This window comes from Macrotis lagotis, chromosome 1 (genome assembly GCF_037893015.1).
Source record: "Macrotis lagotis isolate mMagLag1 chromosome 1, bilby.v1.9.chrom.fasta, whole genome shotgun sequence".
Classification (NCBI taxonomy): Eukaryota; Metazoa; Chordata; class Mammalia; order Peramelemorphia; family Peramelidae; genus Macrotis; species Macrotis lagotis.
In genome coordinates, this window is record NC_133658.1 from 594,051,570 (window position 1) to 594,074,134 (window position 22,565).

Consider the following 22,565-nt stretch of genomic DNA (forward strand, 5'->3'; position numbering starts at 1 on the left):
ATGCCATCTAAAAATTGATTGAGTGATTGATGCCTGCTAAACAGATCAAATCACTAAACTCACAGGGATTTCTCTGTAACGGGTAGCTGCAGCCACCACCACCACTTCCAGCTTCAAACCTATCTGAATATTAAAGGGCTTAAGCTAACTTTTAAAGCTATTCTATAAATGATGGACATCTGTAACACATGGATAATACAAGGATTCTGAAACTTGTAGTGATCAGCATGACCAGGTAGAATTAATTTAAGAAATGTTCTTGGAGGAAAAATGAGTTATGACAATTTGAACTTTATCACATTTTGTTAAATTTGGGTCAGATTTTGAGAAAAGGAAAATATTTGAAACTCCCTAAGAGTTCGAATCAATAAGCATTTATTTAGTGCTTGTTTTAAATATATATATATATATATATATATATATATACTTCTGTATATGGCTTTAGTCTACAAGGACAAAAGAAAATATCTCTGTCCTCTAGTATCTTACATTCTCTTTGTGTTGACAAAGAATTGGAAATAGAGGGAATGACCATCAGTTAGGGATAGCTGATTAAGTTGTGTTATATGATTGTAATAGAATACTGATTATGATATAAGACATGACTAGCAAGTTGATTTCAGAAAAACTTGGAAGGACTTAAATGAACTGATGCAAAGTGAAGTTAGTAGAATCAAGAGAACATTGTGCATAGTAATAAATAATGTATGATGAGATCAATTGTGAATAACTTAGCTATTCTTAGCAATACATTGATCCAAAATAATTTCAGATGGCTCATGATAGAAAATGCTTCCCACCTTCAAAAAAAGAAATGAAGATGACCAAATTCAGATCAAAGCTTATTATTTTTCTATTTTAGTTTTTAATAGGATTTTTGTTTTTCTTTTACAACATGACAAATATGAAAATATGTTCTGCATGTATAACCTGTATCAGATGGCTTGCCATGTTAGGGAAAGGGAGAAGAGGGAAGGAGAGAAAGAATTTGGAATTTAAAAATTTTTTTAAATGTTCAAAATTGCTTTTCCATGTAATTGGGAAAAAATAAACTTTAAAAATTGACTGAAAGTAGAATTTATATAAAATAAATAGCATTTCACCATTGACTTCCACTTCCAAATTTTGTAAATATGAAATTCTGCAGCTCTTGGCAGCAGGGGCAGTTTCCTGACCTACACCCCAGGGTGCACCAAGCACAACTTGATCAGCAGGGGGACCTCTGCCAGAGCAAGCACATGAAGCCCAACCCTCAGGGCACTGGCCACAGCAGCCCAGATCCAGGAAATGGAAGCAGGTGGAGCCGGTAAACAGGAGCACCCAGGTAAAAGAGCCCTGAGTGCTCAGCCTTGGTAGGAGAGTGGAGAGAGACTTCCGAGGTTTGTCCTCTGTTCCTGGAACAGGACTCTAGGGCTCTGATCACATTCAGATCCTAATCACAGTCTAGGACCCCATTGAACAGCAGAGTGCCACCTGGCAGAGGGGTGTGCTTGTGGTCATTCACAGACTAGGAGGGAAGACAGAGTTCACATGCTGAGATCCTTGTGAGGAGGTGTCCCAATAATACTCAAAATCTCAGGAAGCACCCCAAAACCAGGCACAGGCTGGGGAAATGAGTAAACTGAGAAAAAAGAAGAACACAATTGAGAAATACATTGCCAATGATCCCAAGAAGGCTCAAAAGGCTCAAAATACTCAATCTGAAGATGAGGAAGTACAAGCTCCTGTATCTAAAGCCTGCAAGAAAAACGGAAATTGGGCTCAGGCGATGACAGGGCTCAGAAAAGATTTTGAAAATCAAGTGATGGAGATAGAATAAAAATTGGGAAAAGAAATGAGAGAGACGCAGGAAAAACATGAAAAAGAAGTTAGCATCTTAGTCAAGGAGAGCCAAAAAAAATGCTGAAAAAAATGTTAAAAACCAGCATATGTCAAATGGATAAAACAGTTCAAAAAGTTATTGAGGAGAAGAATGCTTTAAAAAGCAGAATTGGCCAGATGGAAAAAGAGATAAGAAAGCTCTCTGAGGAAAACAAATCCTTCATATCTAAATGGAACTAAAGTAAGCCACCGACTTTATGAGAAGTCAAGACAAAATACTTCAAAACCAAAAGAATGAAAAATTAGAAGAAAATGTGAAACATCTCATTGAAAAAAACAACTGATCTGGAATACCTGAAAGTCATGATCAGGAAAAGAGCCTTGACATCATTTTTTAAGGGTTTTTTTGGCAAGGCAAATGGAGTTAAGTGGCTTACCCAAGGCCACACAGCTAGGCAATCATTAAGTGTCTGAGGTTGAATTTGAACTCAGGTACTCCTGACTCCAGGGATGGTGCTCTATCCACTGTACCACCTAGCCTCCCCTTGACATCATTTTTAAAGAATTCCTACTGAAAAATTGCCCAGATATCCTAGAAGCAGAGGGCAAAATAGAAATTGAGAGAATTCCCCCAGAAAGATATCCAAAAAACCCCCAGGAATATTATAGTCAAATTCCAGAACTCCCAAGTCAAAGAGAAAATATTATAAGTAGCCAGAAGGACACAATTCAAATATCATGAAGCCGCAGTCAGGATCACACATGACTTATCAGCAACTACATTAAAGGCTCATAGGGCTTGGAATATAATATTCTAGAAGGCAAAAGAGTTTGGAATGCAACTGAGAATCAACTACCCAGCAAAACTGAGTGTCCTCTTCCAGGGACAAAGATAGACTTTCAAAGAACCAGGAGAATTTCAAATGTTCCTGTTGAAATGGCCAGAGCTGAACAGAAGGTTTTATCTTCAAATATAGGACTCAGGTGAAGCATAGAGAGAGTGGAGGAGAAGGGTAAAATATGAGGGACTTGATGAACTACATGTATTCTTGCATAGAAAAATGATACTGATAATACTCATGAGAAACTTCTCATTTAATAGAGCAGGTAGGAGATTTTATAGATGAAGCACAGGAGAAAGCTGAATTTGAAGATATAATATATTGTAAAAATGGAGTTGGTGACTAAAAGGGAAATGTAATGGGAGTAAGAGAAAGGAGAGGTGGAATAGGCTAAGATATTTCACATAATAAGATTTTTTTATTATAATGAGTTATTGCAATGATATGGAAGGGGGAAGGTGAAGGGGAATGAAGGGACCTTCTTTCTCATTGGATGTGGCTAGGAGAAGAAACAGCATATATACTCAATGGGGTATAGACATCCAGAGTAAGAAGCAGAGAGGGGGGACAGGGGTAAGGGGGGGGGGGAATGTGAGTGATGGAGGAGAGGATGGACCATAGACTTTTTTACTTCTTGCAAGGGGCTGGGATTGGATGGCCTGTCCAGGACCACAGGGTTGGGTGGTTGCTGGGCCTTAGGGGTGGCATGTGGGCATGGGGCCTCTTGGCACCAGGGCTGGTGATCTGTCTGCTGCACCACTCAGCTACCCTACAGAACATTTGAGAAGAGGGACAGAGTGAAAGGAGGGACAGAATATAGTATATGGTAGTGTGGAAGTAGGAATGGAGGGAGTTGCAATCAGCAATGACAACAGTGGGAAAAAAATGGAAGTAGCTTTTATGATGGACTTATCATAAAGAAAGAGATACACCTTCAACAGAGCTGGAGGTGTTAGAACACAGACTGAAGCATATTTTCTATTATCATCATTTGGGGGGGTTGTAGGGCAAATGGGGTTGGGTGGTTTGCCTGGGACCACACAGCAGGGTGATTGTTGGGTGTCTGAGGCCAGATTTGGACCTAGGTGCTCCTGGCTCTAGGGCCAATGCTCTGTCCACTGCGCCACCTGGCCGCCCCTATTATTATTTTTTTTAATTTTTTTTCTCTTTATTGCCCATGAGGGTCTATATTTTTGGGGGGGAGGGGGTATTATGTTTACCCTTAAGAATATTTTAGTAATGTATAAAAAAACATCATTTGTACAAAAATAAAAATAAATATATAAAGTGAAAAAAATTAAAACATAAAATGGGACATTCTTTTGTATTAATCATTATTTGCTTTAGGATCACTTTAGTTCTAAATTTTTAGATGTATTTTCCATCTTCCTTCAAGTAGATTATGAGCTATTTGAAATTTCCGCTATAAACTCAGTTTGTCAGAGGAAAATATCCAGCTTCCCATCTCATATGGGGAGTTTCCTGAGAGGAGGAATCTCCTCTTGGTATCTCCATATGAATTGGGGCTTTATGAATTAGGTATCTATTTCATTAGATCAGACAGGCCCTGAAAGTATAGTCAATATTACCCTGTTAAACATAAGAATACTCTGGGGTGAGCAATCATTTTTACTCAGTCTCAGAGTTCCTATAAACAAGGGAAATATTTCTTCAATCAGACCCAGGGCTTCTTCAAGAACAAGAAAACCATTATACTAGGTCAAAAGATATATTCTATCTTCTGTAAATATATATCACATATACATACATACATATATTACTTTTCATAATATATATGTACATTTCATATATATATTTTACATGTACTTTATCTCTTATATCACCCAATATAGTATTCAAAACATAGCAGTCACCTAATACATAATGTTGTCTGACTGGCCGTCTTTCAGTTCCTAAGTAAAACCATGGTTCTGGACACATGGTTCTAAATAGAGTAGGTAGCAACATTATTTATTTTTATTACATAAGTAAAAAATAGTAACATGCTGTGTTCAAAGTGTAGAGATGACATTATTCTTTCCAGTTCAAGTGCTAATCCTCAAATGCTGATCCTGGCTATAAGAATCTCTTAGGGACTGTGGAGAATCATTGGAATTCAGGGCGTGTTTGGATTGACCCACTTGGTGGTAATATGCTTCCTTCAGTACAAAGACAGTCATTATTATGGAGTTAAGCCTTTCCCCATTGCACAACTGTACGGCATACACAAAAATACCCCTTATACCAAAATGAAGTATTCAAGGCAATAACTGCTGACCAAAACCTCTCTTCATATATCCCAAATTTCTGTGAGTTACCAAATTCCCTTTTTCCACTTCAGGTTTCTTTCTTCCTTTTCCCTCAATTCCTTGTGTGTTTGTGTGCATGTGCATCTTTGTGTGCATATTATATACTCCAATATACATAAACACTTTAGTACTCAATATGTGCTTGTGTATTTAAAATATATATTAAAGTTTATTTTTGAAATTTAAAGAAGATTTTCTTAAAAAATTAGAGATTAGAGAAAGGAAGAGTAGAGGACATGCTTTGGGTAGAGGTATGCTATCTATAGTAGGAGATGATGAGAGAGATTCAATTTAAAATAAGAAGGGCCTGGGAAAAAAACTATTGAGCAGAAGCTTAAAGATAGGTCATAAACCAAAGCTACTCAATAATCCCAGTTCTGTATTAGCAAAAGTTCATGATTAATATTTCATGGAGAAAGAATTAATAAAACATGCAATTAAATGTTTTATTTTAGTAATTGCATCTTATTAAGAACCACATGAATAATGTGGGCCTTGTTCTATGGTATTAAGCTCCCACTGCTTTATAGACTCTAGATCAGGGAGATCAATTATTTCATCAAGATAGAGGAAGCTGGTGGCACAAATCAAACTGAGTCATTTAACAGCATGATTCTTTTAACCAGATCAATCATTATTTCAGTGCCAGTAATTCCCTGGAAAAGGTTCATATTTTAGAATCTTCTTGTTGTTTTTGCAGACCAGCTGTTTGTACTTGGAAAGCTTGTTCTTGTACATTTCCAAATGGTCTCCTACTGTCCATTCCATTTACCACATAAGCACAATGCATTTACTCTCACTCATCTACCCTCCAAACCAACCATAAAATGTTTAATTGAACAACTAGTGTAGAGGAGCCCTACAGGTTATGCTATCAGCATAATAACAAAGAGGAGGGGGCCTCAGATTTCAAAGGCAGAGGAGGTACTTGTGGTCATCCACATACCAGAGTACAGGCCAGGAGAGTAGTCAGAGCCTCACATAAGTCCTTAAAGGAATTGAGATCAGGGGGGAGGGGGGAGTGTCCCCAAAACACTCAAAAGCTTGGGAAAGTACATCTTCCACTCTGGAAACAGAGCCCCACCTTAACAAAGAATTAAAGCCAGGTCACAGGCTGAGGATATGAGCTAACAGAAGAAAAAGAATGACCACAGACAATGGTCCCATAGAGGATCAAAATATACACTCAGCAGATGACAAAGTCAAAGCTTCTGTATCCAAAGCCTCCAAGAAAAATAGGCTAGGGAAGAGCTCAAAAGACTCTAAAAATCAAGTAAGGGAGATAGAATAAAAACTGGGAAGAGAAATAAGAGTGATACAGGAAAATCATGAAAACCAAGTTAGCAGCTTGATGAAGGAAATATAAAAAATACCAAAGAAAACAACATTTAAAAAATCAGTTTAGGTTAAATGGAAAAAGTAATTCAAAAAGGACAATGAGGAGAAGAATACCTGAAAAAGCAGAATTGGCCAGATGGAAAAGGAGATAAAAAAGCTCTCTGAAGAAAATAATTCCTTCAAATGTAGAATGGAACTAAGGGAAGCTGATGACTTTGTGAGAAATCCATAAACAATTTAAAAAAAATGAAAAACCAGAACAAATTGTATAATATCTTGTTGGAAAAACAACTGATCTGGAAAACAGATCAAGAAGAGGTAATTTAAAAATTATTGGGCTACCTGAAACTCATGACCAGGAAAAGAACCTAGACTTTTTTAGGTTTTTTTTTTACAAGGCAATGGGGTTAAGTGACTTGCCCAAGGCCACACAGCTAGATAATTATTGTCTGAGGCCAGATTTGAACTCAAGTACTCCTGACTCCAGGGCCAGTGCTCTATCCACTGTGCCACCTAGCCACCCCATAGACTTCATTTTTAAAGAAATTCTTCAGGAAAAATTGCCCTGATATCCTAGAAACAGAGAGTAAAATAGAAATTGAAAGAATTCACCAATCACCTCCTGAAAGAGATCCCAAAATAAAACCCCCCAGGAATAATTATAGCCAAATTCTAGAACTCCCAAATCAAAGAGAAAATATTACAACCAGAAAGAAACAATTCAAATTTCATGAAGCTACAGTCAGAATTACACAGGATTTAGCAGTATCTACATTAAGGGCTCATAAGGTTTGGAATATGATATTCCAGGAGGCAAAAAGTCTGGATTACAACCATGAATCAAATACTCAGGGGAAAAGATGGACATTCAATGAAATAGAGGACTTTAAGACTTTCCTGTTGAAATGACCAGAGCTGAACAGAAAATTTCATCTTCAAGTATAGGACTCAGGAGAAGTACAGAGAGCATAGACAGGAAGGATTAATTATGAGGGAATTAATGAAGTTGAACTGTTTGTATTCCTGCATGGGAAGATGATACTGATAACTCATATGAACCTTCCCATTTATTAGGGAAGTTAGAAGGAGCATATATACGGACAAGGAATATATTATAAAGATGGAATTAATGGCCAAGAAAGAAATGTACTGAAGAAAGGGAAAGGAGAGGTAGACTGGGCTAAGGTATTTTATGTAAAGGAGGCAAGAAAAATCTTTTGCAGTAGAGTGAAAGATGGGAAGATGAGGGGGGAATGAGTGAGCCTTCATTCTCATCAGAAGTGGCTCACAGAAGAAATAGCATACACACTCAATAGAGTATAGAAATTTATCATCCTAGAGGAAAAAAGGAGAGGAAGGGGATGAGAGAAAATGAACAGGAGTAGGGGGGGGGTATAGATGATAGAAGAGATGTGGGAGAAGGTAATCAGTTACAACACACTTTTGAGGAAGGACAGGATGAGACAGAGAGAATAGATTAAATGGGGGTGGGGAGGAATAGGACAGAGGGGAAATAGAGCTAGCAATAGCAACCATGGGAAAAAAAGAATATTAAAACAACTTCTCTGATGGACTTATTACAAAGAATTCCATCCAACCCAGAGACACAACTGATGGTATCTGAACACAAACTGAAATATACTTTTTTTTACTTTATTTTCTTGAGGTTTCTCTATCTCTGTTGTAATTGAAAGACTATTGTTGTAATGTGAAAATGAATTAAATGTAAAAAAAGGGGGAAAAAAAGAGGAGGGGAAACACCGAACCACCAAAAAATACTAGTTTGAGAGAAGAAATTCCATGAGAACAACTATCATGTCTCCAATATAAACTGCTCCCCTTAACAGAATGTTTTCTTACTCATTCTTGTGATTTGTCTAGTTGAGTGACTATTATAAACGTCTTCTCATGCCTACATAGTCCTTGAACTTGTTTACCTATGACTCTGAATTGACATCCTTGTTACTCTCCTGGATCACAATATGGACCACACATACACACACACCTTTCAAAGCCCTATTAATTGCCCTTAATCACTGTTAACTCATCTTGCTCTAGTGTTTGGAGATTATGACAACCTTGCTTAGAGTATGGTACTAGACCTTATGAGACACTAACAGATTTTTTTTTTATTCTACATAGGACTTTATAACATGTTTATTGACTCCTGAGTACTAGGCTTTGTATTGTCTAGTAATACAATTGTCTCTCTCATATGACATACCTTTTTAGGATCTTAAAATCTAGTTAGCGAAATGACATATACCATATTTCCCCAAGTATAAGATGCACCTTAATTTGGGGATCCAAAATTTGAAAAAAAATTATATAAAGTTATTGAACTCAAATTCTATTCATCATAAAATTCATACAACTCCTCATCACTGTCAAAACTGCCATCCATTACTCATCCTCATCTGTGTTTGATAACAAATCACTGTCTTAGGAGAGGCTCTGACTGCTCTCCTGCCTGTGCTTTGGTCTGGGGTTGACCACAAGTTCTCCCTGAGCAAGTCTGGTGCATGGATGCATGCTTAGTCCATTCCATTTCACAAACCTGAAGCACCAAATGTATCTCCTTTGAAATAAATCACTTCTTTTTCATCAGCAATTCTTCTTGCCTCATGCTGAACCATCTTTGTGGATGCAGGAATTTTACTTGCCCTTTGCTCTTCATTCTATATCTTCAATTCCCTCTCTAAATCAGGCCATTTTGGCAACTTGTCTATCATGACCTTCTTCTACCATGACATTTTCAGGAGGATTTCTTCTTCCCATAGCCAGGATCAGATTTTCTCAGGTGGAGGAGGACCAAACTGACACTCAGCAGCACCATTTCCATTCACTTTTGCAAATTTGATCACTTTGAACTTGAATTCTGCACTATACAAAAATCTTTTCTGAGCCATATCGGAGCAGAATGTGGCAAAACATAATCTAATATACTGGTAACAAATGTGAAACAATGACTATAAAGTCAAGCTCAAAAAAGTGGGAAATGCAAGCAAAAAAATCTACAACCAATTTTTAGACCCCCAATTTTTCAAAAAAGGCTATATCTTATACATGGGGAAATACAGAACATACACTACATATAGCTAGATGGTACAGTGAATTTAGCATTGGGTCTCCAGACAGGAAGACCCGAGTTCAAATTCATTCTCAGACACTTATCAGCTATGTAACCTCGAGCAGGTCACTTAACTTCTCTTTGCCTTAGTTTCCTTAAATGCAAAATGGAGATAATAATAGCACCTACCTCCCAGGGTTGTTTGAGAATCAAATCAAATAAGATAATAATTGCGAAGCAAGTAGCACAGTATCTAGCACATAGTAAGCCTTATATAAATTACTATGATATTATAATTACTATCATTAATGTTATTATTGTCGAGGTGGTTAGGTGGCACAGTGGATAGAGCACTAGCCCTGGAGTCAGGAGTACCTGAGTTCAAATTGGGCCTCAGACACTTAATAATTACCTCGTTGTGTGGCCTTTGGCAAGTCACTGCAAGCCTTGCAAAAAAAAACAAAAAATATATTATTATTGTCCCTGTATATGTATTTAAATATACATTTGTATATGTGTTTTAGATAGGTGTATTTATATATATATATATATATGTATGTTTATATTTGTGTATATCTATATTTATATATGTATATGGTCTATATAGATATATAGACATGAAAATATCACAAGCAATACAAAGTAAGTGCCAAATAAATTGGGGAAATGATATGAGCTAAAGTTCAAGGATGAGAATGAATCTGGAAAATGTGAGATAGTAAGTATATCACTAGGCAAAACAAGGTTGTATACACAGGAGTCACAATAAATATGACAAAGATTATATACAGAATAAAAGAAAAAACAAATCTTATATATCTCTCTTAAACAACCACTCTTTGCAAGGATTTATTATGCATTAGAGTTGGAGAGATAAAAAAGAAAGATGAAAGTTCTACCCTCAAGTTTTCCTTCTCCTGGACGGGGATTTGACATGCATACTGTTAAGTGAGTCAAAAAGAAGCACGATCCAGCAACATTAAGGATCTATTATTTTGTTAGGCCCTATACTATGGTGGGGCAAAGAGTTCTAGGAAAAAGTGAGGAAGAGAATATTTTCAGTTAGTAAGGGGAGAGAATTCAAGGAATGTGATTCAGAGCTAAAATGTCAAATTTGAACTTTAAGGACTATCTGAATTGAAGACCAGACATGCAGTAGAGGATTTTGGTCAGATAGCTATTGAATTGGATAGCAAATTTGAGAACATGTGATAATGATCTAACTGGAAAAGATGTTAGAGAAGTTAATTGGAGTCAGATTTGTACAGGGTCTTGAATATTTCGAACTTTGAACTTATGACAGTACTAGGGAGCTATGGAAAGTTTTTTGAGCTGAGGAATGATATCAATCAATCAATAATCATACTATATGCCCAAGCACCAGGAAACAAGCAAAAAGAATGACACCATCCCTACCTGTAAATTTAAATACCAATAGAAAATACAAGTACATAAGAGTATACAGAAAATAAGTAAAAAGAAAATAAATACAAATAAATAGAAAATAGACAAATATAAGGAAGGACACTATTAGTAAAGAGGATCAGAAAAAAGCTTCAATGTAGGAGGCAATATGTTTGAGCTTCTTTTTGTTGGAGCTCTCAAAAATTGTTCTCCTGAGGTCTAGCCTTTATGATGGTCTTTTTGTAGGGCCTTCAATGTGTTTTCCTCATTACACCCAGTCTGCATTTCTGATGCAGATACTGCTGTCATTGCATCATTCTGTTGCTAGGATATTGAAGAAAAAGGCCAAATCGTCCAAATCTGCCAATAGAGGCCTGATTCCCTTGGTTCCAATTAGCTCAGTGGTATTATACAGACCCCAGAAGATGTAACCAAATTCCTGTGAACAGACTTCATGTCTCCTGGAATTATCTAGGTTTTGTTCACACCTAGCCAATGATCAAGACATATTCTGACCTTACAAATGTTTCAGGTCTAAATGGAATAAAGTGATTTTGACTCCCTGGTTTTAATATTCGCTGTTCTTAGCAATTCTACCAGAGAGTGGTAAATTCCACAGTTCCAAATCCCGGATAGCTCTTAGTAATTTATGTAGGTTTAATGTTTGCTTTTTGAATGTCTTATCTAGTGTTCTGTACAAGGAAAAACTCCTAGGAAAATCTTAGGAAAAGCATGTAGAACAATTCATAATCAAATCCTGCAAAGTAACATTCTTCTATACTTCCAAATATATTGTGATGCAATTTTACAAACCAAAAACATTTTACAAAGTTCTAATGAGTTATACCCATCTTTTGTTGCTTGTAAAAAAAAAAGGTTTCCCCAATCTAAAACTAAAAAGGATGAAAAATCAATCTCCCTTGTGGAAAGGGCTTTAGGATATGAAGCCTGGTCCGTTATAGGGTCCCTAGAGATATAGGGAACAGGTGGATAGCACAGTGAATAAAGTAAAGCATTAGCTCTCAAGTCTGGGGACCTGAGTTCAAATTTGACTTGGATATTTACTAGCTGCATGACCCCTTGGCAAGTAACTTTAACCCAGTTTACCTCAGTTTCTTTATAATGAAATGAACTAAAGGAAATGGTAAATACTCCAAAAAAAAAAAACCCAATCCACCAAATATGGGGTTTTAGAAGAGTGACACAAAACTGAACTACAACAAAACACGTAGGGTTCTTCCCACCGGGATTAAGGACTTCAGATTAGGGGAAATCAACTGATCTTTTAAGTGGGAACCTAAACATATTTGGCTTGGGGCCTGGACAATGGAGAGGGGATGAGGCAGGGAGTTCTCATTTTCTCACTTTCCCATAGAGGGATCTCTCCTCTTCTCTGGCCCCACACACTTAGGACAGATTTCATCAATGATTAATTTGAAGAGGAAAAAAAATCAAATGTCCCCTATAAGGAATGTTTAGTCCCTCCAGACATCCCAAAGCAAGAGAATTTTCCCCCAGGCATTAGGGACCTGAGGTAACTGGACCTTGAGGCAACCTCAAGAAAGAATCCAAACCAACTTGACTAGATTCTGGCAACCTAGCTCTGGGTCTGGAAATAGAAAGAGGTGGGAAGACTGGGGCACTTTGCTCTTTCTCTCTTCCACTAAGCCTCACCCTCCAACTCAGAATTCACAGAAAGTAGAAAAGATTTAAATTGAAATATTCTTCAGTCCCTGAAACCACATAGAATTGCCCGATTTTCTCTAGGGATCCCTGAAACACATAGGGAATCCGTCATGGACAAAATTCCCAGGTGTCCTTTCTACACAGGACAAGTCACATTTTTCTTTTTTCTTTTTTTAGGTTTTTTGAAAGGCAATGGAGTTAAGTGGCTTGCCCAAGGGCCACACAGCTAGGTAATTATTAAGTTTCTGAGGCAGGACCTCAACTCAGGTACTCCTGACTCCAGGGCTGGTGCTCTATCTACTTCACCACCTAGCTGCCCCACAAGTCACATTTTTCCAGAGGTCCTGGGTTATTAGCAGTCCCCTAGAAAATATCCAAGAAAACTTCCTCTGGGTTCCTATCCATAAAAGAACCCCCCAATTTTAACCAATAGATTACTGACACTATCCAAACCAAGTTTCTAATTCATCTTTCACAAGGACAAGTAGGTTAACCTTTAAAAATAAACATCCTAGGGGCAGCTAAGGTGGCACAGTGGGTAGAGCACTAGCCCTGGAGTCAGGAGTACCTGAGTTCAAATCTAGCCTCAGACACTTAATAATTACCTAGCTGTGTGGCCTTGGGCAAGCCACTGAACCCCATTGCCTTGCAAAAAAATAAAAAATAAGCATTCTAGGAAAAATTCTCACCTAGAGTTGTGGAGCTACCAAAAGGGGATTAAGCACTTTGGATACCTGCAGGAGGGGGACCCACAAATGGTCAGAGAGGTAATTTTCTAGACCAGCAAACCTTTTCCTAAGGAAGAGCAGTAGGTCATAAAGAACTCGGACAAGTTGTCTGGATTTGAGTCACAATAAGAAAAGCATTCTAAGTTAATCTAAAAGAAAAAAACGAATATTTTTGATACACCAAAGTGTGCTCTAGAAGAACTTCTAGGCACTAATATTTCAGTGATACATTAGGTTACAGTAAGACATTTAAGTACTCAAATAGGCAAAGATCTTATCTCAGAAGAACTGAACCTACTTTGAAGAAAACATAAATGAAACACTAATTGTAAAATACATTTTTAAAAAATGCAAACTTTTCTTTAGATGACCTTGAAAACTAGGGCAACCAATAGTAAGAAGGCATCTTTGGGGCAGCTAGATAGCAGGGTATAGAGCACCGGCCCTGGAGTCAGGAGTACCTGAGTTCAAATCTGGTCTCAGATACTTAATAATTACCTAGCTGTGTGGCCTTGGGGACAAGCCACTTAACCCCACTGCATTGCAAAAAAATCTAAAAAAAAAGTCATCTTTCCATGGGTCCTCAAAAATGTTCACAATTGACGGTCCACCCTATGTGATTCCCCACCTACACCTTTTCTTCTGGAGCTGCTCTCTCAACCCCAACCCCAGGTCTGTGAGTCGTTTTCTCGAGTTAGCAACTGAATTGTATTTTTAAATTCAATATTTAAAAAAAAAATATTAAGGGAACTCATTCAGGCAATCTTTAAATTTCTCCACCTCCGTTCCCGCTAGGCTTTGCTCAGGCCCGGCATCCAGGGCGGCCGCTCGTCCTGGTTCGTATCTGGCCACCGGACCCAGATGCCTTTGGAGGTGAAAAGTGAGGCTGGTGACTCAGCAGGGCTCCCGCCCCATCCCATTCACGTGCCCGTCCCGGCATCACCCCCTGAGGTCATGGTCTTCTTCGAGAAGGGACCAAAAATATCCAGGGACGGCCCTACCCCTTCAGAAATGTAAACTTCAAAGGAAAATGGGGGGAAATTCCGTTTCGAAATGTGTTTTCCCTTCGGCTGGGGCTGTCTGGACCCTCCCTGGCGGTGGAGGTTTTCCTTCCCCCAGACTTTCCCTTCTGCCAGTGGCACAATCCTGAAGTCACGAGCCGCCTCCTCCCCACCGCCCCGAGTGGCTGGAGAAGGATGCAGCAAGGTCCGAGTGAGAATGAGCCACGGCTGCGGCCCTGCCGCCCTGCTCACAGACGCAGGGCGTGGGGGCACCGGACTTCACTGTGCCACTGTGCCCCTGCCCCCGGTCTCGCTCGCCGCCGGGGCCCCGGGTCCGCGGCGGTCGGTCATCCAGCCTCCGACGCCGCTCGCCGGGCGTGAAGAGCCTGAGCCCGCGCCGACCGCCACGGGCACGCGCTCCCCACGCCCGCGGCCGCCCCGCGCCCGGCTCTGCGGCGGTGCCCGGGGGAACAGCTTTCATTGAGAACACGCCGACGGATCACGTGAAGGCGGCGTGCGGGCGGCGTGACGCTCGGGCGGACGCGGGCCAATAGGGATCTCTGTTTATGTCGGGGTCATTTGAATATTCAAGATTGCCCCCCCTCCCGTTCCGCCCGCCTTCCCTGAGGTCCGCTTTCCGGGCCCCCTGCCAAGCCGGGAGGGAGGCGACGGGCCGGAGGCGGCGGCGGCGGGCAGCGTGGGCGCCGGGAGCCGGGGAGCCGAGGAGCCCAGGCGCGGGCCGAGGTTGCCCGAGTCCTCCCCCACCCCCGTCCCCTGGCGGCCGCCCTTTTCCTGCCTCCCCCTCCCGCTCGACGTCTGAGCTGCGCACTCGGGCCTGCGGGGCCGCGTAGCCGAGCCGCCGCCGCCGCCGCCGCCGCCGCCGCCGCCGCCGCCGCCGCCCGGCCCAGCCCCGGCCCAGCCTTCTGTCTCGGGGGACATGCGGGAGAGAGAATGAGCCAGAGCGACACGTTGGTGCATCTGTTTGCTGGAGGGTACGGACCGGGGAGGGGGGCCGAGGGCCTGGGGCCGGGGTGAAGCCCGAGGGGGGGCCCAGGCCGGGAAACTTGGGGGGGGGGCCGCGAGCGGGAGCGGAAAAATAGCGATTCCCACGCGCACCCGGGGGGCGGGGGGCTGGCAGACCAGAGCCCGAGGAGGGGGCCTGGCTCCCGGGGCCGCTCGGCCGCGTGTGGGCTCCGAGGCCCGGCAGCTGGTGCCTTGGAAGGCGGGGAGGGGAGGAGGAAGAACAAGAGGAACTGGGGAGCGGGGTCAACGTGGGTGCCCTTGGGGCGGCCCGAGAGGGAGGCCCCCGGCCCGGCCCGCCCGCGCGGGGTCGGGGAGGCTGCGGGAGCAGCCCGGGACGGGCCCGGCCGCGGCTGCTTGGGGCGGGGGGCGCTCGCCTGGGAGCCTCCCCATCCTCACCCCCACCTCCTTGGGCCCAAATGCATTACCTAATGGAAACGCCGTAATGCATTCCTCTGCAGAGAAGCTGGCTTCCCTTTGGCTTCACGGAGGAGCGGGGCCTGGAGAATGCCCACGTTTTGCCAGGAGCTCCGTGTTTACAGAAACTGGGACTGAAATCTCAGACTTTTGATGGTCTCTCCACCTTTAACCGTTATCTGACAGAAGACCCTTTGTAGTTGCTTTTTTTCTAAGAGATTATGAGAAACATGATGGAATCCTAAGTAAAACCCTTTTGCATATTTCCTTAAATCAAATTCCTTGAGAAAGGGTCAGAGAATCTTTTATCTAAGTCTTATGCCACAGAATCACACGGTTGAGAACCTGCAGGTTGTCAGCTCCATAAGGGTAGGACGCTAACTCTTTTTTTAGGCAGGTATCCTAAAGTGTCCTTTGATAGCTCACTTTACAAGTCTTTAAGCTAGAGTATTGTTTTCTGTATCCTTCAGAAGTGCTAAAACTTTTTAGCATAATTATTCTCACCAAGAATTTTTCCCCAAAGAAATGTTTAGAGTTAAATATGGATTGAATTGCCGGTTAATAGATTTTGCTAGGCCCCAAAATAACCTGAGGACATTTATTCATTTTAACTAGTTAAGCCTTTTATATGGTCTTAGCATCATTGATTCAGAACTTTGGGAAAGACCCTAGAGATCATAGGGCTATCCTATCATTTTGCAGATAAGGTTGAAATGAATCGCCCAAATTCAGTCACATTGTAAGCTTTGGAACTGTGATTTTAACTTAGATATTTTAATATTAAATCCAGTTCTGTTTTTCACTAAACTTGTGCCTCACTTTGCAGGATCTTTGAGTTGCAAAGAAGAAAATTCTTATAACTCTATTGTCTTGGTAATATTCATTTCAAATTAATCAGATTCTGAGTTCATATTAGATTAAGATCATTAGTCAATTATTTTTGTCTGTATAGGAAAATCTTTAGTACCTTTGTTTTTTAAATTTGATGTGTAGCTTGTTTTTTCTACACTTGTAGTCTTATAATGTGAAGGTCTCCTTTAACAATCTGTATCAGCATATATTTTTAGAGAGTTCTGTGAAGGCAATGAAAGAACTAAGTGACTTCCCCATCATGCTAACACAGTTATATGTATTAGAAGTAAGATTTGAACCTGGTTTTCCTGATTCCAAGACTGGCCCTTGCTCATACAAATTTTTTTTTAAAAAACCTAGATTTTTAATCTAACAGATTTTTCAGAGATCAGAATTGTAGTAATAGAGGCAGGATAGTTTATTATAAAGACATTTGGCTAGAATTTCAGCCCCTACTCAGCCATTAAATCACAAGTCCTTTAACAAACTCTTTGAGCCACAGTTTTATAGAATCAGAGATCTGCTGGACTTTGGGTAAGTCTTTCACTCTTTCTAGGCTTCCCTTGGTTTCATTACAAAATGAGTTCAATACCCTCACCATTCAACTAATACACAGGAAAACTAAAGAGACAGAATGAGCTTCCCAGTATTGAGGAATTTTTCTTGATCTTTAAAATTCAAATTGAACCTATTAATCTTGTCTTCATGGATGTTGAACATTTAAGCAATGATCTTTATAAGTCCTTTATGGGAGAGTTTGGATTTAAATTTCATTCTTTATATATTTTCTGATGAGAAATGTGTTGAAATAAATTTGGACTTGGGAATTCTGAGATCTAATTCTTGTTTTTACAGTAACCACATAGGGAAAAGGAGAAATGTATCACTATTCTTTGGTCCAGGTTTTGGTAAGTTTGTGGTTGAAATTATACTGACCAGTTTAATTTTGTAGGGTACAAAGCAATAATCCCCAGTGTGGGGAGCACTCCTAGTGTTGAAACTCCCTCCACTGGTCTTTTATCAATAGCTTTTTGTTTTAAAGTTATAGTCTTAGTTGCCTGGGCCCCTGAGAGGTTTGAGTGACGTGTCCATGGACAGCCAACCAGTTGTATGTCAGAAGCAGAACTTGAACTCAGGTCTTCCTGACTCTTAAGGGAGTGCTTCTGACCACTACACAAAGCTTCTGTGGTTATCATGAATTAAATTATTAAAGGTCATAACTGTCTTTTGAAATTGACAGAAGTTAAATTTTATGGATAGTGTAATATTTTACAGTAACAGTGGATTTTATGATCAAGAAAATTTTAATACATTGGGGTTTTCCTACTTCTCAGTAGTGTTTACTGATATATAATCAAGTAAGTAATAGTTGTATTGTGTATATATTGTCTTATCAGGTTCACAAATTCAAAGATTTTTACTGCAAGAGTCATTGTTAAATAAGAAACATTGGAAAACTGGCACTGTACCTTGTATTCATCTGACTTACTCACATGCATACCCCGTGCTTTCAGTAAAAGACACCCTTTGGTCTCATTTATTGGCAAAGTTAATATTCAGAGTTGTTTGTAAGGTCTGTCTTTGAGTTATTCCAGTTTTAGAGATAACTGGCTATAAATTAACTTGCCTTTTTTAAAAATGTGCCCATTCTACAGTGTTGGCTATAATTTAAATTTTGTCATTTTTGCAGTTTTTATTCAAAAAATAAAGCTTTAAAGTTTTTAAGAGGATCAAAGTTTCAATAGTTTCTACTATTGGACTGTGCATAGCTGTTTAACTCATTTAACACAGATGGGAAAAGGTATATTGGAAGAGATTGAAAAGAAACCAAAAATTTTGTGGCATATTTTAAAATTTGGTTTGCTATTTCCATTTTTTCTGTGTAGTTTTTCTATACCGAGAGACCTTTCTAAAATGTTAACAATATGAAATATTTCTTTATGATGAACTCTTTTTTTTTTTTTTTTTTTTGCAAGGCGAATGGGGATAAGTGGCTTGCCCAAGGCCACACAGCTAGGTAATTATTACGTGTCTGAGACCGGATTTGAACCCAGGTACTCCTGACTCCAAGGCCGGTGCTTTATCCACTACGCCACCTAGCCTCCCCTATTATGAACTCTTAAGAAACTATGCAAATTGCATTACTTTTATTACAATACTATCATGCTAGAAATTACTCCAGTAAGAGTCATATCTTAGGAATTGAATCTTGGTTATATGCAGATATATCTTCAAAGTATGTGTTATTATGAAGACCTATTTCTTGTAAATACACAGAGTAAGTATTCTGGCATTCATGGAATTTTTACATTTTTCCATTTCCTCTTTAAACTTTCTTTGATCTGTTTGGTTTTTTCCTTTGCTTACTTTCTTTTCCCCTCTAACAGCTTTTCTTCTTTTCCTATCTCTGACCTTGAAGGAATAATTTTGTTCTTTAGCCCTATTCATTAATAGTACTTAGGACTGAAAAGGTTACTTGTCTTAGTCTATAGACAGATCATTACTCAATTGTGACAGTAAAAATAATAGCCAATGGATAGTTGTCATTATTTAGGTGAATATATAGTCTCACAATTACAGCATTTATAGACATTTCACTGAATCTTGTTGATATTTTCTCCATCAGTACAGAGTACATCCCACTTGTACATTTATTTAAATTAAAAATAACTGACATAATAAGAATATTGTATGCTTTTGCCTTAGTAAAAATATCAAGACAGCCTTACAAAAAAAAGAATATACTCAAAAATAAAAGAAAATTAGGCAGGAGACATAAAAACATAGATTTTTGCCTATATTATAATCTAAGTAATTTTTTTAGGTTAGGTTTAGAGGAATGAATTAGGAGCATACTTGACTACAAGCAGGTAGTCATTTCTTTAAACTGGAGATGTTGGAGGAGCATTAAGTAAGTGAACTAGGAAGGTGTTTAAATACAAAAAGATATAAATATAAAAGATAATGAAATAAAAAGGAACCTTACAGGTCATCATCTGATTCAAGTTCTCATTTTTCATGTTGACCCTAAAGCAGATTGACACCAGAGAAAACTTTATGTATATAAAGATTATTTTGAATTTATAACTAAAACTTCCTCCCCCACCTTAAATAAATTTTTTTTTTAATTCTGAAAGACTTAAGCAAAGAGAAATACCATCCACATCCAGAGAAAGAACTATGGAGTCTGTAGGTGGGCCAAAGCAGACTATTTTCACTTTTTTAAAATTTGGTTTTTTTTCCCCTTTAGTTTTGATTCTTCTTTCACAATATGACTTATGATTGCACAAGTATAACATCAGATTACTCTCTGTCAAGGGAAGGGAAGAAGTAGAAAAATGTGGAACTCAAAAACTTACCCAAAGATGAATATTGAAAACTATATTTACATGTATTGGGAAAAAATAATTTTAAAAATAAATACACAATTTTCTGTCTTTCATGTAACTGATGAAAATTTGTTTCATATTTACTTTCGTTAGTTATCTAGAGCCACAGAATGGCATGTCTTTATGATTCTTTATTCCCATTCACCCTCATTTCTCTTTTAATGCATCCCAGGACAAATCCAGTCCTGCAGTTTTTGGTTCAGCTAGAAGTCAGAAGATCTTGAAAAGATCAATCAAATGCATTACCTGCTGAGCACATCTTATGATTTTGACCCTGCAGGGACCAAGAAGTTTAGTATAGTAGTAAAGCCCAAGCCACTTACCTTGCACATGATCAGCAATCTCTTTTTTTTTAGGGTTTTTTTTTTTGCAAGGTAAATGGGGTTAAGTAGCTTGCCCAAGGCCACACAGCTAGGCAATTACTGTCTGAGACCAGATTTGAACCCAGTTACTCCTGACTCCAAGGCCGGTGCTTTATCCAGTACGCCACCTAGCTGCCCCAATCAGCAATCTCTTGCACATGAAATTCTTTGAGTTTTTCATCACTGAAGCACATCTTTCCTTCTTTGTAATTCATTTAGAATTACTAAACTAAATTGTATTTTAATAAAATATTGTTTTTACAGTATAAAAATATATCTAACACTAAGGAAATATTAATATTGACACCTGTCTTGGCATTTTCAGAAATTTAGTTGAGTTTAATGAAACAATGAATTAGAGTGCTTAGTAATGCTGCTAATTAATTCTGATTATAAATTAACCATTTAAGTACTAGCCATTTTTGTTGAAAATATGAAAAAACTACTTAATTGCCTTGGTTAAGTATGTTATGCTGACCTTGATTCATTTTTTTTTATAATTTATAATACATTGAATCAATGACAATTAGAAACATATAGCACTGCAGGTAAAATAAGAATTTTATTGATTGAATCAGATATCCAAGTAGTTCCTTGCTTGGTTGTTTATTTTTTAAAATAAATTTCAGCCATTGATTTGATTTCTTAGTGTTTTACAGTTTATAAAAATGTGTAACCGGACATTTTAAAAGTATACTTATAGTTACTTAATTGTTCAATTCAGTTACCCACTCAAAAAAATGAAGCATCTTTTCCAAGTAGTTTTTCCTCTTTAACTAAAAGTCTTACACATAAATCTCTGACTTTTTCCTCTCTGTTCAAAATAAAAGCCTTTCTTTAGTAGCTATGGAACTAATAGAAAGACCAGGCTTCCAAGTCCCTATTTTAACACTAGTGATTAATTCACTTAATATTTCAGGGCACTGGGCAACTCTGACTGTGAATTGCAGAAAGTTAGCAACCAGCATGATAAAGGAAGTTAGTCTCTCTTTTGAGCATGTGCCACAATAGATGCCACTAAAACAACCAATTTCTCTTTTACATACTTTAAGGTTTGTTATATATTGAATGGTAATGTTAGAAAAGTATAAAATACAGAATTTGTCCTTGTACTATTTACTCTAAAGCCTTAATTATGTCTCAAATGACTTATTTTATATCAGAAAAGATTACACCTACCTCAACCCTTATACTTGTGTACAGATAAGTGCCACACTATAATTTTCTTTTAAATTCTCTTTAATGCTTCAACAGTGTTATAAGTATTCAAAATATTAAATATTATGTTGTCCATGGGAGAATGAGGTTTAAAGTTTGAAAAGTGCCTATTATATAGGAAAATTTGCTATAGCATATCTCATAATCATAATTCATATTCATATACATATACATAAATCATATTCATATCAGTGAGATGATCCTGACCAATGGGATTTATTATAACATCAAATTCTAGTCCTAATAAACAATCTGTAAATCTGCAGTTTTCTAACATTAAATAGTTTTGCTGTCTTCTCACAAAGCTGTTTCTCCAATTTCATATAATAAAAATTTAAACCAGAAAAATTTTAACTAACATGGAGTTAAACCACAGATAAATATTGAAAACTGTGTTCTTCAAGTTATCAGAGATTTAATTTTATCTGAAACCATAGCAGTAGTATATCTATTCAATTTCAATTTTAAGAGTGCAGATTATATTTTTATAAAATTTACAAAATTTCTCATAACTCATGAGTTCATTGCTTTTTTGCTAGATATATTTACAAATTCGTCCTTTCCAATATACTCATGCTAATTGTATGTGCTGGTAGCTTTGATGTTTTGTTTGAACCAGATTGTTTTCATTTAGAAATAGTCATAAAATACAGTTTAAATATTGTCATTTAGATACCTGATTGGAGTTCATTAGAACTAACATGTATTTTCTGTTCTTCGATATTATATAATTTATATGGTAATTGCACATGAAAACTTCCTGAGTAAATAAACTTTAAAAAAAAACAAGCAGCCCTGTTGCTCATCGTCGTCTCTACCAGCCTTTATCCCAATAGTAAATAGATCTGAAGAGTTCATATTTTTTCTCTCTATAATAGAAATAAAGGAAATTGTTCAAAACTGGTTTAATTTTTTTTTTTTGGTATCTATGTCATCAAATCTTCAAACTGCCATATTAAACATTCCTTACTTTACATGGGGATAATGAACTTTTCATTTTCTACTATTAGTAGCTCACAAATATTCATTAATTCTACTGTACTAGATAATGTGGAGTCTTGGATAAAGGTCTACCTTTTTAAGTTCAAATGAACTGAATTAATATTCT

The 22,565-nt window shown here is 38.2% G+C and overlaps 1 protein-coding gene across 4 annotated transcripts in view; it reads left to right on the forward strand.

Moving 5' to 3' along the window:
• The first annotated feature begins 15,070 nt into the window (after positions 1-15,070).
• Positions 15,071-22,565, forward strand: part of SLC25A36 (solute carrier family 25 member 36) — a 51,947-nt gene continuing 44,452 nt past the window's right edge. The window contains exons 1-3 of one of the 4 annotated variants that reach the window (XM_074214894.1): positions 15,108-15,191; positions 17,344-17,396; positions 18,465-18,542. In XM_074214894.1, coding sequence (XP_074070995.1) covers positions 18,469-18,542 — 74 coding nt within the window. In that variant the 5' untranslated portion in view covers positions 15,108-15,191; positions 17,344-17,396; positions 18,465-18,468. Of the gene's footprint in view, positions 15,192-15,586; positions 17,397-18,464; positions 18,543-22,565 lie in introns of those variants that run through there. The other 3 variants (XM_074214897.1, XM_074214895.1, XM_074214896.1) reach the window with 3 other exon arrangements.